Source organism: Varroa jacobsoni, unplaced genomic scaffold (genome assembly GCF_002532875.2).
Source record: "Varroa jacobsoni isolate VJ856 unplaced genomic scaffold, vjacob_1.0 scaffold_1107, whole genome shotgun sequence".
NCBI classification, from domain to species: Eukaryota; Metazoa; Arthropoda; class Arachnida; order Mesostigmata; family Varroidae; genus Varroa; species Varroa jacobsoni.
In genome coordinates, this window is record NW_019214009.1 from 415,358 (window position 1) to 430,741 (window position 15,384).

At 41.8% G+C, this 15,384-nt stretch overlaps 2 protein-coding genes across 7 annotated transcripts in view; both read left to right on the plus strand.

The window, feature by feature from the left end:
• Window positions 1-6,222, plus strand: part of LOC111266670 (uncharacterized) — a 7,045-nt gene extending 823 nt beyond the window's left edge. For 3 of the 5 annotated variants that reach the window (XM_022844348.2, XM_022844350.2, XM_022844352.2), the window contains exons 2-7: window positions 652-997; window positions 1,458-1,696; window positions 2,011-2,168; window positions 3,703-3,958; window positions 4,220-4,910; window positions 5,366-6,222. In XM_022844348.2, coding sequence (XP_022700083.1) covers window positions 652-997; window positions 1,458-1,696; window positions 2,011-2,168; window positions 3,703-3,958; window positions 4,220-4,910; window positions 5,366-5,801 — 2,126 coding nt within the window. In that variant the 3' untranslated portion in view covers window positions 5,802-6,222. Of the gene's footprint in view, window positions 1-250; window positions 339-651; window positions 998-1,457; window positions 1,697-2,010; window positions 2,169-3,702; window positions 3,959-4,219; window positions 4,911-5,365 lie in introns of those variants that run through there. The other 2 variants (XM_022844349.2, XM_022844351.2) reach the window with 2 other exon arrangements.
• Window positions 6,223-7,039: 817 nt separating this feature from the next.
• On the plus strand, window positions 7,040-13,828 carry LOC111266669 (monocarboxylate transporter 12). Of its 2 annotated transcripts, none has more exons than XM_022844347.2 (9): window positions 7,040-7,573; window positions 8,099-8,351; window positions 9,015-9,219; window positions 9,626-9,747; window positions 11,071-11,285; window positions 11,492-11,654; window positions 11,820-12,098; window positions 12,428-12,555; window positions 12,794-13,828. In XM_022844347.2, exons 1-9 carry the CDS (start codon window positions 7,532-7,534, stop codon window positions 12,863-12,865), a joined length of 1,479 nt encoding a protein of 492 aa, XP_022700082.1. In that variant the 5' UTR covers window positions 7,040-7,531; the 3' UTR covers window positions 12,866-13,828. The 2 variants fall into 2 exon arrangements, with proteins under 2 accessions (XP_022700082.1, XP_086827125.1); XM_086970999.1 differs by lacking the exon at window positions 7,040-7,573 and adding an exon at window positions 7,629-7,926.
• Window positions 13,829-15,384: the final 1,556 nt, after the last annotated feature.

Consider the following 15,384-nt stretch of genomic DNA (forward strand, 5'->3'; position numbering starts at 1 on the left):
ATATAATTTTTGTCGCCATGATTCGATTCAGTATTCCATCAGATTTTCCGAATTTATGTAGAAATTTAGTCAAATCATTGTTTGAGGGCGCTCTACGCTTCAGGAGGTGTCGTTTGTTTCCAAGCGGTACGCAGCAAGCTGTGTGTCATCAGCATCGTGCCTCAAAAGTGGTTAAAAAGTAACTAGGCTGTCAGCAGTTTGGAAGTCCTTTTCGGTTTTGCACTACATGCATACTTCAGAACTCCTATTCCCAAATGTTATAAGAATGTTTCAACAATTGTCAAGATGTTTCAAATATGGTGGTTTTAGTTATCATCCCAAAGTGGCTGTCACAAGAAGTGAGTAGTATTTACCTTGTAACCAACAGGACACTTTTTTAAGACGCAGTAATAATAATATATGTTCTAGTAATAATAACAGTCCAAAGAGCACATGACGCTGTGCTCGACACCGTCCACCGGATCTCCGAGGCTCAACAGATGTTTGCTTGTCTAAATCAAGAAAAAAAATTTGTGTCGGTCATGTGTGCATAGGTAGCTCCTTTACCATCGACACGACTAGTTATGTGCAGATGAATTTATCTATGTATGAGTAATATCCATAAAAAGATAAACAATCAACCTTTAACGATAAATAATGCACTTTTTCTAGTTTCAGCCAAACACATGTCGAGTCCGACACCCTCACAGGGCCTTGCTAACCTGGGTGAGCCCACAGCCTCCGCCGATTCTCCGGATCCACTGAAACCCCTGTACATCAGCTTTGATGATACCAATGACCAGGCCAACAGCAACGACAGGGAGAAATCAATACAGCCTGCGACGAATGAGGCTGTTTCCACAGCACCTGCAGTGTCGGTAACTAAACAAGTAAGAACATCGGAGCCGGTCGGAACTGTGATGGCCGAACGGCGACCTCCTTTTGGATGCGCCATTTGCGATCGTTTTGCGTCTACTGACATCGATGAGCTCGAAGGTCACATCAACGCTCATCGAATGTACGTACCATAGAAACGTATTCGCAATAAAATCACATAGTCAGATAAATTTCGCATTAAGAATATCAGAATAGGATTATTAGCCCATTGAAGCCACCGCACTGAGTCGAGATGTCCTTAATTCGTGCCTATATACGCAGCTAACACTACGTATTGGTTGATTGACAAGCTTCGCCTTCATGCGTAATGGATTTAATCGCGTTTAGCCGCAGTGAGCTCTACGTCACTATTTTGTATCACTAATTAAGCGTGGAAGCCCAGTTATTCTTGCGTGATCTTCTGAATTTCTTCCTTAACAATGGAGACTAGTAGTTTTTTGTTATTTTATAAACGTGCTTTAAGTATTTGTTAGCAATTGCTCGTCGATTTGAAACAAAGTTGATGCGCCAATCGGAACGAAAGGGTCAATAAAGCTAGACTTATACGCGCTGACAGTGCTCTTCTCTTTCATATCGTATAGGGACCTCGTCCGACACCTACACCTTCATCCCGTTTCAGAAGCTGTTGAATTGGCGACGCAGGCTTGTCAGCAAGGACAGTCAGTAAACGGTGCTTCACGGCCTTCGGAATGGCGGCGATCAGATATGCCTAAAACGAGTTATAAGGCCTTAGACAGCCGAAATAACAGTTTTAAACAAGGAGGAATGCAGCGTTCAATACCCACTGCGCAAATCGGGCCCAACATACACTATGCGAGCGGTAATTATTAACACCGAATATGAAACCGAGCTCAAATCGTTTATCGGCTGTGCGTATTTGTGTGTTTAAACCGTTTTTCCAAATAGTGAATGTTCATACGACGCACTTCTGAGTTTTGAGCTCGTTTCAAGAACACCATATTTTTTTACTTGCTAATTAGCCGTTCTGCTATTTAGCTTTTTACAGATTATGTATATATTACTTAGAGAGTAATTATGAACTTTGAGAGCTCGTTATTAGATACCATATTCTATGCAATATTGATTACATTCATCGTAAACAGGACATCTACTTTTTGTTTCTATATCACCAAGAGGGTCCCACAGAGATTCGTACACATAGCCCACCTCCCGTGCCGATACAGCCCAGAACTGAAAATTATCGAACCAGCGATTCTTATGATGTAGCAGCGTTTCAACATACGGCCGATTCCTTTTTGACCCATACGGTTTCTGGCACGCAGGTCTCAGAGGTACGTCAATGTTGGGTTAACTCAATCTTTCAACCTGTTTTCTTTATTAACATATGCTATTTAAGTTACACACGGTACGCGGAAGGACTTTATTTAGATAATTTCACGCAAACTTGGTCGTATATTACTGGCTTGACGAATCTTCGTAGTTTTTCGAGAAGAATGCTTAATGCTGGCTTATGTTCTGTTATCGTGTCTTTGATAACATAGTGGTCAACATTGTGCCTATTAAACGTGGGTACACATGAGGTAGTCTGCATTTCTATGCCGGGCCTAGATACACTCTGGTTCGAACTCGGAGCCATCCGTTTGAAACAAAGCTTAATGGCCATATGCGATGTAGTGAGATTTGTTTTGTCCGCAGAAGGTCGGTTGTTTCTGCTGAGTGTCAACGAACCAATCAGTCAATAAGCCTGGCAGGAAAATTTCTAGCGCAAAGGCGCTCCTGCCTACAGGGCCGATTCATGTAGTGCGGTGTACATTTGTTACCTGTAGCTAAAATCATATAACGCATGTCTGTCTAGCTGTTGTTAAAAAAATCGCATACAAAGGTTAGTGACGCTGTTGTGCATGTACTATCACTGAAACAGAACAATAAGATACGTTTCTTCGATTAACAAAGGCTGTATTGTATATGTCGTTACCGGAACTTGGAGCAGCGACCTCTGGTCTCCTTCAACTAGGGGCGTCGAAGCGATTACCTTTACTAGCAAATGTCGAATGAAATAATGCTAAAAATCAGTACGTATAGCAACTGAATGACCAGCATCACGTGATTCGTGATGCCCTATGTGTATGTTTACAACGTGGGCTTACAAGAGCCAGAAATGGGGTTATACGAAGAGGTCAGTCACACAACAAAGCTAAAAAAATCTACTGATCGAAAATATCCACCGTGTAACGCATATGTTGACAATATCGCTTTGGCTGCGATGCCAATGAAATGGTCCAAGTGGCTTTTTAAGCAGTCGTATATAACGCGTTGTTAATAACCAGGAGAAGCATGCACATTAAGATACCATGTACATATGCGCACCCCAACTAAGTTGAGACCATATGCTTGTTCTTATTTTCTCCGTAAGGTCAGCGTCGGCAACAGCTGGTTTCTTACACTCGGTGTGCTTAAAATGCAGTGGCCCATACAGCTTCACCTCATTTGGTTGTTTGATGATTCCGTTGTTTAATAAAAGTTCGATAAAATGCAAAAATTATTTGGCCGTCTCACAGGCTAATTAAAAAAAAATCCAATTACACGGATTGCACTAGGTTTTCGATTTCTGTGAATTTCTAGAATTGTGCCATATTGATGGATAGACTAGAAGAAACGTCGTAGTCCATATACTTTTACACCTGTCTATATGAGGTGAGGATGTTGCTTTATGCTCAACCTAAAAGGATCTTCTCTCGAGGACAAGGTGATTGTGGATTTTGATATATTCGTTATAATGAATTGCATTGATATTGGATAAGATGCAAAATGTCGCTGAATATATTATCACATGATGAAAAAAGATTGGTACTTAATCGGTTACAGATACTTCCTGTGAGACTGCCTCCTTTTCATTCAAGTTTTTCTGGCAGAAAGAGGTCTCAGCATCCGCATCTACTTTATCAGCAGCACGTTGATCAATGGCCGCGTCCTGTACATTCAGCCGATCACGCCGGCGCTAGTTCATCGTGGATGCTACAGGGACGAGTGGACGAAGGACATGCATGGGCCGCGGTATCTGAACGAGACACAGTGACGAATCAACCCTCTGATCAAGTCCAGCGAGTGGATCAGCTTTTAGGTAAAGTATATATCACTGGTGCAAGCCCCACTCTAAACTTCTCAGGCCTCAGAGCAAAGAAAAACTCAAGAAATGTTTCAATAACCATGGCGACGCCCTATTAATTAAGGTATATATCATTATTCAGTTTATAGCCATTCTGCTGAGATACAATACTGCCAATTTGAGCTGATCCAAATCATATCGCTTTTACCGTCCCGACTAGAGAGATAGACTGTATTTTATGGATTTGAATTTTTTTGCTCTATTATTAATCGGCAGAGCACAGCAGCGACGTCCTTGAGACCGTCGTCAAACTGGAATATCACGAAATGCAGCCATCGATGTCCGGACTCGATCATTTCACTATCGATACCGCTACTGACGACAACAACGACAGCATCAACACGAGTTACAGTAACAGTCTGGCACCCAGATGGAGCCGCAGTGGCAGTAATAGCGCCAGCAACAACGGCAACACATCAGTTGCAACTAATCCCACCGGTAGGCAATTGTGCTGGTCTAAGGAGCAGCAACAATTGGCCCCCAGACAACCTCTGTCACCTACCCCAAGCAGCAGTCGTTGGGACCCTCACGAGCTGAGGCAGTTCCACCAGGCATGGACAATTGAACCACCTCCCAAACTAGTGATCTGTCAGCAATTTTCGAGCGTAGACTGGGAACAAGGACCGAAAGCTTACTGTGTCCCCAGTAAGGCAGAGAAGCCCAGGAGGTCTGCGCTGGCAATCGAATCGAAACGCGATTTCGGCAGTACGAACAGTGCGACCGGTGTAGCGTCTATCGCTACTGATAGGCTCGGTTCTCGCGAAACAGCAGCCAGCACTACAGGACCAGTTGGGTCTAAGAGGAAAACGTACCGCGCCGATGCAGGAGATGCCGGCTCGACTGCAAGCAACACTGTCAGCAGCAAGCCTTCTTCAATTGAAAAACATGGCTCTGTCAGCTCTAGCCGGTAGGTCTGAATAACGCACAATTGGCTGATTTCGCGTTACTGAGTTTACTCGATTCAATCGGCGCGGCGTAATGTGATGATGATTCAAAGACTTCACTAGCAAAAGGCCTGGAGTAACATTCCACTTTAGGCAAGAAATGTTATCTAAAATTTCAATGTATTAACACCCAGATGGTTTTCCACCGGCTGGTAACAGCAAAGATCATACATATCTTATCATTTTTTCAATAATAAAACTGTGCATGATAGCCACTATTGATTGAATCGATAATCGAAGATATACTAAAGCTTCTAATATATTCGCTTGGCTAGATTAACGTCTACGCTACGTTACTTACGATAGATGAACCAGCATCTACCCTAATTGTAAGTAAATTCGTCTGCGAAGAATTCCTGGTGTCCTGCTGACGTTTGTGCATGCTCATGTTTTTCTTCATGTCTTTGTCTGCTTGCAGTACATTCAAGAAGGCCGAGGACGGTTGTGTTTCAGACTTGGCAAATAAACAACTTAACGATCAACAACGAAGTGATACACATTCGAAACCTACGAAAGTCGAAAACTTCACGGTAAAAACGAGTGTCTCTAACAGCGCAAAAAAAACAGTGTCCCCAATAGCGACAATAGCCGTGAAATCTTCTCCGTGCGCAAGCAGTAATTCTGTCAAACTGCACAAGCCTAATAAAACTGTAGTGATCGCAACGAAGAGTAAACCCGTTGTGAAGGAGCTTGGCAGCTGCGTTAACCGAAGTTCTAGCAGTAGCATGGCTCATTCATCGCCGAGCGTTTCGGAAACTACCACCAACGGCAAAACAGCCTGTGCTCCTCGGCGAAGCACCCGGCTTCAGGGAAGACCTTCACGACGATTTGGCCTTCGTGCCGCCTATCATTAAGTGTCAATGGACCCATTGTGTGGCGCATGCAATACAATCGATTTGACGCAAAACTCGTAAAGGTTGATGTATATATATATATATATATATATATATAACAACACCATTGTTGTTTAGGCCACGTGCGTCCTATTCCAGCTACCCATTAGATAAGGGAAAATGAGAACGTTGGGAAGGTAATTGTCACAAACCAGTGCCAAGAGTTTATCGTTAGTTTTCTCATGTTACTGTTATGTTTAATTGTAAAGCTAATACATTGTTTTCTTGTACTGTCAAATAACATTAATGTGGTAATAGCGATGATGGCAGCCATTTGCTTTTTCAAGACGATATGATGTGTCCGCTGGTGTGACTCTGATTTCTGCTCAACAAAAAATCGGCTAAATAAACCTACCTATGCAGTGATTTGAGACCGAGACAACTTTTCTCATTTCAAAACATTTATTTAGATTTTATTTATATCATAGATTTTTAGACTTGGTAACTAATAATTTCACAAATTACACGAAGAGTGGAACAAGGAAGTGATAGGCAAATCGGGCAAAGAAGATACTGGCAAAATTTCGAATATTTGCACCTTTTCGCTTTCCATATTTTTGAAACGGGGCCTGAGGTCATCGATGGGCGGGTTGTATTTTCATCCATTAAATTTCACGCTTGCTAAAATTTCACGCTAGCGAACTCAGTTGGGCGGTTCAAGTCAGTCATCCATTTTGTGTTTCGCTAAAAGTAACAGGTTGTCGCTTCTATTGAAACCATGTACCTAAGCGGAAAGTTTGTTGGCGGTTTGATTGTGGCAAAGACGACGAGACGCTGGCACTCTCCGCCAGTATAAATCGAACCTCCTGAAGCCGAAGCTAACCCTACTTCATCTATCAGTAATTACTAATGATACAACTGCCTTTGGCTGGCGTCGTTCTCCTTGGGAAAATCACACGCCAGCTCCTGTTAGAGACACCTAGTGGGTAGCCGGAAGTTTCAGCTCCTGTTAAAATCGATCTATTAATAATAATGATAGTGCATCACCTACCTTGCAGAACTGTTATCTTGAGTTAAGTTTAACTAGAAAGATTACCTACGTAACAGTAATAAACGGTAACGAAGTATGCGTATCAAGATACCTTTACAATGGAACGCCGCAGCAAATTATAAAGGTAGTGGCAAGCTAGCTGTTAAAGTGTACTCTTTTCCAATCTATTTTGTAATCTAGATAACAACTGCCGCATACAGAGCTCTGAAAAGTATATCGATGATATTTGTTTGTTGGACGAGCATTTAATTAGATCTTTAATCGATATATACATGTAGATGGAAAACGAAATCGATCACTGTTCAAGCGTCAGCTGATTGCCATCACGACACGATTCATTAACGAAAATATGGGTAGTTATATAGAATAAATTGTTTTCAAACAAGGGCATTAGGTTTGCCGATTTACTAGTCAGTGTTATCACGTAAATCTGTTGTCAGCGTTTACAATATCCTTCTACTTGGACAAATGGCGTACTGCAATATAAAAGCTTTGCGTCAGCGTGTTTTAAGTCGAGGAGGAGCACACTGTGCTAGTGCGGGTAGTGTGCACTGCAATATATGTATATATTGGAGATTTTCATCATTAGCTGGATCATTTATGCATAAGTAGACGGTTTTCGCTTACGTGTGTTCTGCGCTAGAGGTTGATTGATTGATTGATTGGTTGACAAACTAACGACTAACTTGAATCTTTTAATATGCTTCAACAGAATGCCACTTCAGATCTGCTAAATACACAGGCAAGTCAATGGACCTAAATCGATTTTCGGCGTTAGGTTATTAGGTGTAGCAACGCAGGCGTATCGTGGCAGAGTGGCCGATGAAAATACTCTGATTTTCGTTTTGGCACGACCTATTCACGCCCTATTCCCTTTTAGTTCGGCTAGTTGTTTGCCTTATCCCTATGCAATTATTTATCGCGGAAAGGTCATAACGTCCCTTGAAAACTAATTCAGTGTTCTAACGTTGCGACATTGTTTTTACTGTTAACCTCTCAGGCACGATTGCTCGTCGTTTCTTTTCGATTACGTGATATCTCACTCCACTTTTCATTTTACTGCACAGTCTCACAGCTGCACAGTTTCCAGACACGGTACGGGATATAATTAAAGTTCTGCTATGATCAGTATTTCATCAAAGTCAGCAGCCCAAAACGCGATACGGTGTCAGCTCGTACTGGGCCTATGTGAAATATATATATAAGGCTAGAGACTACTAGGCTACGCCAAAGCTGTTTGATAAATAACACCGAGTGCTATTTACAGGAAAAAAATGTATCAAACCCTGCACCGAAATGTGTTTCCAACAATGATAACAGCGAATCGAGCAGACGAAAAGGTCCTGATGGGCCTGAGAGCATCCGTATTGGTGTATACTGTCTCTTCGTAGCGTTTCTGTGTTCGGCTGGGTTCCGATCAGCCGGCTTTCTTTACATGGGCATCATGGACACATACATTGTGTCCCACAAAGACGCTTCGTGGCCGCTTAGCGTTATTGGAGCTATCACGAACCTGGCTGGTATGGTCGCATCCTAGGTAATTAACTAAAATATGAAAACGTATTGATTAAAATAGATTACCGATATTATTTGACGCTTCCTAATAATACTGTTATTCTGTAATGAGATAAGCTAACATGATAAAATTGTGCACGTGTGTTAGAAGGACTTTTTACAAAGTAACCTAGGCAGAGTATAATTTCTCAATCAACTGTCCTCATAGGCGATTCACGCCTTTTTTCAGTTTTCACTTATTTCCAGTTTACATACGGTAGTGCTTCAAAGGATACTGCACTGGAGAGACTGGCTAGGCAGACGTACCTTTAAATGTGGCGTACAGCTTTGTAAGAAGCAGCATGTAGGAGGGTAATTATAACGTTCCTCTCGATATGAGGAACCTATGCATGGTGCTTGCAAAGCATATTATCAATTACCCCGTCAATACAAAATATTTAGAGTTTCTGTTTATATTCATAAATATTGGATTAAGTACTCTCACTCCAGACGGAGGCAGTTGCCGTACTTTTTGTATGTGACAAAAATCCCAGGGCGCAAATGTTGCTAAACCGATTGCTTTTTTAGTTGAGGCGGCTCAGCTATCTAAACGGTTTCGTGTGTTTGTTTCGACGCGTTTGAGATCGGCCTATGGTAATATAGCTCAACGTCTGCCATGTACTTTTCAGGTGTTATAGCTGGTCCATTATGCCAGCGGTATCCGACAAGGCCGGTTATGTGTTGCGGGGCTGTGGCCGCTTCTGCAGGGATGATTCTATCGTTTTGGGCACAAAATATCGCCCAGCTGACTCTGAGTTTGGGCATCCTTTATGGTTTCGGTTGTGGAGTAGTATTCACCGGTATCAACGTTGCCTTGTCGCAGCATTTTGACAAGTATGCATTCTGTTTGTCGGCTAGGATTGATAATGATGTGATTCTGCACAGGACACTCAGATCTGCCCATTTTACTATGCTTGCCGTCCCTAGGACCTTTCTGCCCTTACTTGTTACAGAAAACATCGAGCTTTCACAAAAAAATTAGATGAATCACAGATAATTATAGCAATTATTGTAATGTATCTGTGGATGGTAGCGCCATAAAAAAACAGCGGCATCTATTGAAATTAGGACACCTTTCACATGGACTGACGGCTCAGTTGTAGCAATAAAGCCGACGCATCGCATGCTTAAATTACCGCAAGGAAAGGCTGACCATGTAAAGGACGTTGCAGTCGCTTCCTTTTTTTGATAATGCACCCTCGTATCACCGCTTACTGCTCCCTTTGTCCGTCATTTTTAGATACCGCGCGGTTGCCTACGGCGTTGTCTACGCAGGAAGTACAATGGCGTCATTCGTTTTTCCTAATCTGCTCTTAGCCCTTAGCTTGGAGTATTCCTTCAGGAATGTCCTACTGATTTTTGGTACGTTGTATTTTCACAAAAGGAAAAACACTATTCATACCTAAATAAGCAGCCCACACAGTATAATAGCTAAAGATGGAACTACGATGTCCTTCATCCAGAGTCGTGGTTTACATAAGGCGGCGTAGATTAAGGTCGTAAAGTTGTCGCCGCGATGACACTTACTTTGCACACGTTTGGTTCAATAGCATGAAAGAGGGAGTGAAAGTTATGGTGTAACGACGCATATATTGCGGATAGCGTATACTGTTCGCTCTACCTGATAAAGGTGGATGACCAACTGACGTAAGAATGAGCTAGCGTGTTCGAAACGGACACGAATGGTAAGAGGGTCTTCGATCGGCTCAGTCTTAAATAGATATCACAAAAGCGATGAAGCGTTCCAGGCGCGATATCGGCCATCGGAACACTTCACTTAGCTATTTTATAGCCTTTATTAGAAAGGTCGAAAAATTTATTTCGGATCCTAGCCACAAATTTGGACACCAAATTCAACTATGATATGAATAGCACTAATGAGGCTCAATTGCTTAAATGTTTGTAAAACTATAAAAGTCCCATTTTACTGAGGCTAAATTTGTGGCCGAAGTCCGCTTACTTCAAATTCTAGCTCTTCAGTAAACTGGAGCTTTGACCTTTGCTTCGAATTCAGAGTGACTAAAGGAGATAACATACTTACAGATGCTTATTTGCTTGCACGGTTTGAGCTGCACGACATTCTGCGTTACGTAATACGGAAATTTGGTTCGTTGATTTTGTTGCGTTCACTGCCAATCGCGATGGATGTCCACGTAAATGATAGCACACCTTTCCTATGTGTCTAGCGTTGGAGACTCAAAAGAGATTTCTGAGTTATAGTTCCCCAATAAAAATCGATGCTTTCAAATTTGTTAATGAAGTGTATTATTCTTACTATACTATGGGAACGTGCCACACTAACAAGCAAGAGATCTAGCACCGAATACAGTTGGCCATTCCATATGCTGTGCACCGCGGTCTAGATGGGTACTGCGGGCCTCTGGGGGCACTGCCGTGACCATTGCTGATTCGAGTGGCAACGCTGGCAAATGTTTACTATGCTGTATGGTTACCATACTGTCTCATAGACCTGTTGGAGAAACCACAGATAAATCCAGCAAAATCCGCTCCGGCTAGAATCTTCAGATGAAAGAAGAGTTTTCGTTCTATAGCGGACAAGTGATTCCGAAGTTCACATAGTGGGACTGATTGCTGATATAAGAACATACACGTTGTGCATATTATAACAGTCTTCATATACGCTCCGCTTAATCAACGTGTTATTGCTCTCTCGTTGTGTGACAGGGGGCATCATTACAAATATGTTCGCGCTCGCGCTCTGTATCAAAGAGCCTTCCTGGACAGCGGCCAGACCGTCCAAAACAATCGAGCAGAAGGATTCCGTCAAAAAGGCAACCATACGTGAAGCATTTGACATCTTTAGAAAACCGATTTTCTATGTGCTCCTTGTTTCAAACATTTTTTTTCAGTATGGTTTCGACGCATTTATGACTACACTGGTAAGTATCGTGTGGATAGTTCAAACCATTTAGGCAATGATAACGCTTAAACATCCTGAAATAGAGCTACTATTTCTTCACACCGGCGAGGTATGCCGTGTCTCTCATATCTCCAATACAATTGTTGCACCATTCATTTTGTAGCCCTCTAACAGAACTGGTAGGCCTTCTACTACTAATAAGGTAACTGTGTTCTTTTGTAACAGGTGGATTTTGCTGTTGAGCGTGGAGCAACCCTTCAACAAGCCGTCAATCTGTTACCCTGGTTTTCTGCAGCTGATGTTGTGGGTCGTGGACTGTTTCCAATTATGGCCGACCGAGGTCTAATCGATCGAACCAAGTTTATTATGACGTGCTATATACTTACTGGTTAGTCTGAATTAAGAGAGCAGGTCGTTTGCCAGGGTAGTGGCTTAGGTGTTTTTCAATCAGAACGTTGAACGGCGACATTAATACAAAGCAGAGCCGTTCGGCCCTAAGGCATAGAATTTCCGTATTTACCAGACCAGGTCATATCGTTTTGTTGTTTTCTAGGCGTATTTACGCTCCTTTTACCGGCGACAAATACCTATACAGAGCTGATCCTGTGCATTCTCCTGATGGGATCCTTCTGTGGCTGCGCGGCCGTCATGTTCCTGTGTGTGGTGAGCGACATTATCGGTGTGAGTCGATTTCCTCTAGCCATTGGCACGCTCGGTTTGACAAATGGAGGTTTCTACTTCACCAAGCCATTTTTCTTTGGATACTTTTGTGATGTCGTTCAGTCGTATGACGGAATGTTCCATATGACCGGAACGCTAACTTTATTCGTAGGTGTGTACTAGCTAAAGCCTGCTTGAATATCGTCGATTGTTGTCGTTAGTGATAATATTCTTAATGTCACTTGTAAAAATACTATGCTAAAGATACTAGACTTACTTGGTGTTTGTTATAGCGCCTGTATCAGGCGTTTAAAGTTTTATGACAATCGCTAGCTCTAGTATGACGTGTTCGAACAAAATACAATCAGTAACTAGTATAGGCCAGGAAGACTTTTGAGCATAACCCACGTCATCCCTTTGGTAAATCCACGCTCAGGTACGGATCATTACGTACGAATCGTCGTGTTTGTTCCAATAATCTCTTGTTTAACATCTGTGCAGGGTTGGTGTGGCTGTGCATCATTGGGTCTAAAAGAAGTCGAAAGCATAGTTTCTTCCTAGGGACTTCGTCATGCTGTAAGTTTTTGAAGGTCTTACCGGTTCAGGACAACCGGAATCAACTGCCTGAGGTGAATACTCTTACAAACAGTCGCGTGACAGTGGCGACGCTACTTGTTTCATGATTGATCTTGAAAAGTAACAGCCAATGATTATGGTTACCCGCATCTCTTTTTTGGAAAGTACTTTTGCATAACTTTTTTTTTTCTAGGCTATTTTTGCACAACTATACTTATAGGATATTTTCAATTTGAGCATTGTATCAGGATATACGTTACCGCAATTCGCTGAACTCAATATGTATTTTAGGTGACAGTCAGTGCCATCAATCTGCAGCACAATGACAATCTAAAAGCACAGTCAAGCCACCGGATCGTCTAAAATAACCCTTCACTACGCGAGATCACTTCTCTTACATAAGTGAAATAAGCAAATACAGAAACACTGTCCGGATCTGGCAGATCTACGACGAGAGCACTGTGGAGCCAAGGATTACTCGAGTAGGTATGCACATCAGTAGTTTTAGAGAGACCGAAGTTTAAGCTACTAGGACGACGCTGGTGTATACCAGTAACCGTTATACTCTGTAAACATTATATATATTTGCATTAAAAGGCAAAGTTTATAAATATTGTTTAATATGATTTAGAAGTGGCCATATTTTGCCTAAAATAATAAAGGCGAAAGAAAGATCCAAAGCCAAGGAGCGAACCCGTTTCGTCGGAGCCCATATACCTAAATAAGGTCTCTAGGAATCAATCGACGCATTTACATCGAAGGACTTCTAGCGTCCCCACTACAGTTAACTTAACATTTTCTACTGCCTATTAAGTATTCGATCGATCGAACGTTAATGATGAAACTGATGATCCTTTTGCTCTAGGGGCAAAGCTATATGATATAATTAGGATATGATCTACGAAATATCTAATGAAACTTAGTTGAACATTTAATCGTTTCTAGCAGTGTATATGTACACATATAATTTTAATGGCCAACTGACAATAGGGCCGATCTTTCAAGGCGAGTCTGTTACATCTTGAAAATTGACTTTGGTCATTCACATACCTCAAAAAACTCGTGACGTTTAGAAATACTATTTTTTTTTTTTAAACTATTTTATATGATGGGAAGAAACTGAGTTGGAGCACTATTTGTAATTAAGCATTTGCGAGGGCCATCAAGCACAAAGGTTTTATGCTGGGTTTGACCTTCGGCTCCATGCCATCTATTATCTGTCAGAAGACTATTGTGAGCGATTTTCGACCGGACAATCAACATGGTCTCTGTTTAGTTAATATCGCTTTAAAAAAAAATAAAGATCTTTGTCGATGAAGCAAAGTTTCCGATGGGCACGTGTTTCTAATAAAGTTCGATGCAGTAACGGCTTTTAGCGTAGACTTCGATTAATAGAACGACTAGGTCAGGGCCGCGATATCTGCAAGTGTGCTCGACACTTGTTCGTTGTATCATGTGTTCTTCGTAAACGTCTGCTTTTCAAAGGGCACAATTTCGATCCTGACGCCTATCTATTTTCTTAAGACCACCATCTGATCGAAGGTATTTTCGTTAGTCAGTCAACTTGCGTCGAAGAAGCTGGCTCGTGCATTGTCCCGTGGGTTTTGCGAGTCGCGGTTGAGTGCGGGCGGTGAGGCGACTCCGTCTTCGTTCGTCTCACAATTCTTAGACTTCACCCAAGGGAAAAGAAACCGCGAAGGCGGGTCTGGTCGAAATCAGGAAACTGACTCGAACGTTGTAATATTATAGAAACGAGCCAACTTATACATACAGGCGTAGTCTCAAGAACTTTAAACTTTGCTCTCTACCAATTGCTATTAGAAAAAAGATAGAAAGAGTAGATTTTCGAGCAAACGAGGCAAGTGGCAGATATGCTGAGGAAATAAGATGGCTTTTGGTGTACTAAAACGCAAGAGATCATTGAGAGGCTGGTAGGATTATAAAAAAACGAATAAGGATTGAAACGTGCCATCTCAGTTTGTCTGCTGTCTGCTCTGTCAACATACGTACTCCATATGGCTAACTTCACTTAGATTCTCTGAACGATGAACTGCGTATTTCTCTAGCGTGAACCAAAGCGTGAAGCCAAATAGGACTTATTTCCACCATTGACCCTTGTATAAATCCATATAGGTTCCAGTTTCATGTATCGAGCTCTCTTCATAAATATTATAAATATTCCGCTCTCCATTAACACAATCGACGGAATCGTTCCGAAACAATCGTTGTAGGTACACGAGGAACGGACTATTGTGGCTGTATAGTTCGTCGTATGCGTAGGACTAGGCATTTACGAAAGCGCGGTTGAAGATTGCGTGCGAATCACAATAGGAGATAGCCAAATTATTCAATGAAATATGTCGCTATTTTCAGGAAGGGCTATCTTGGTCTGGTAGGACCGGCTGTCGACTATAGTAAAAAAAAAAAACGAAGCGCGAGGAAAATATGTCGGCTATTTTTCTTCAATAGTCGTTGGGTTTTAGCTGGAGGTGTGTTTAGTTCGTTTGTGATTCTGTGCGAAGGCCCGTAGATCGAGTTAGCCTTAAGAATAGACTTGACAGGTACTCTCTTGTTATTACAAAGAGAGGGAGCGGTTATTGCAAAATGTCTAAATATATATACGAAGCTTTGGAATGAATATTTACCTGTGCAATTTACTCATTTCTTATGAATATTTTCGGCCAAGTAGCGCTTGATTTTACATTAATTAGGCAGTTTAATAAAGAAAAAAGTATAGGGTACACGAAAGACGTTTAGGTTTAATAGCGCATAATATATATATATATAATAGTGCCTGACACATAGGATCGTCGAGCATTATTTTTTAGTTGTTAAAAATCGATTTGGCAGAGTTATACAGTTTTTCCTTAATCTCCCATTCT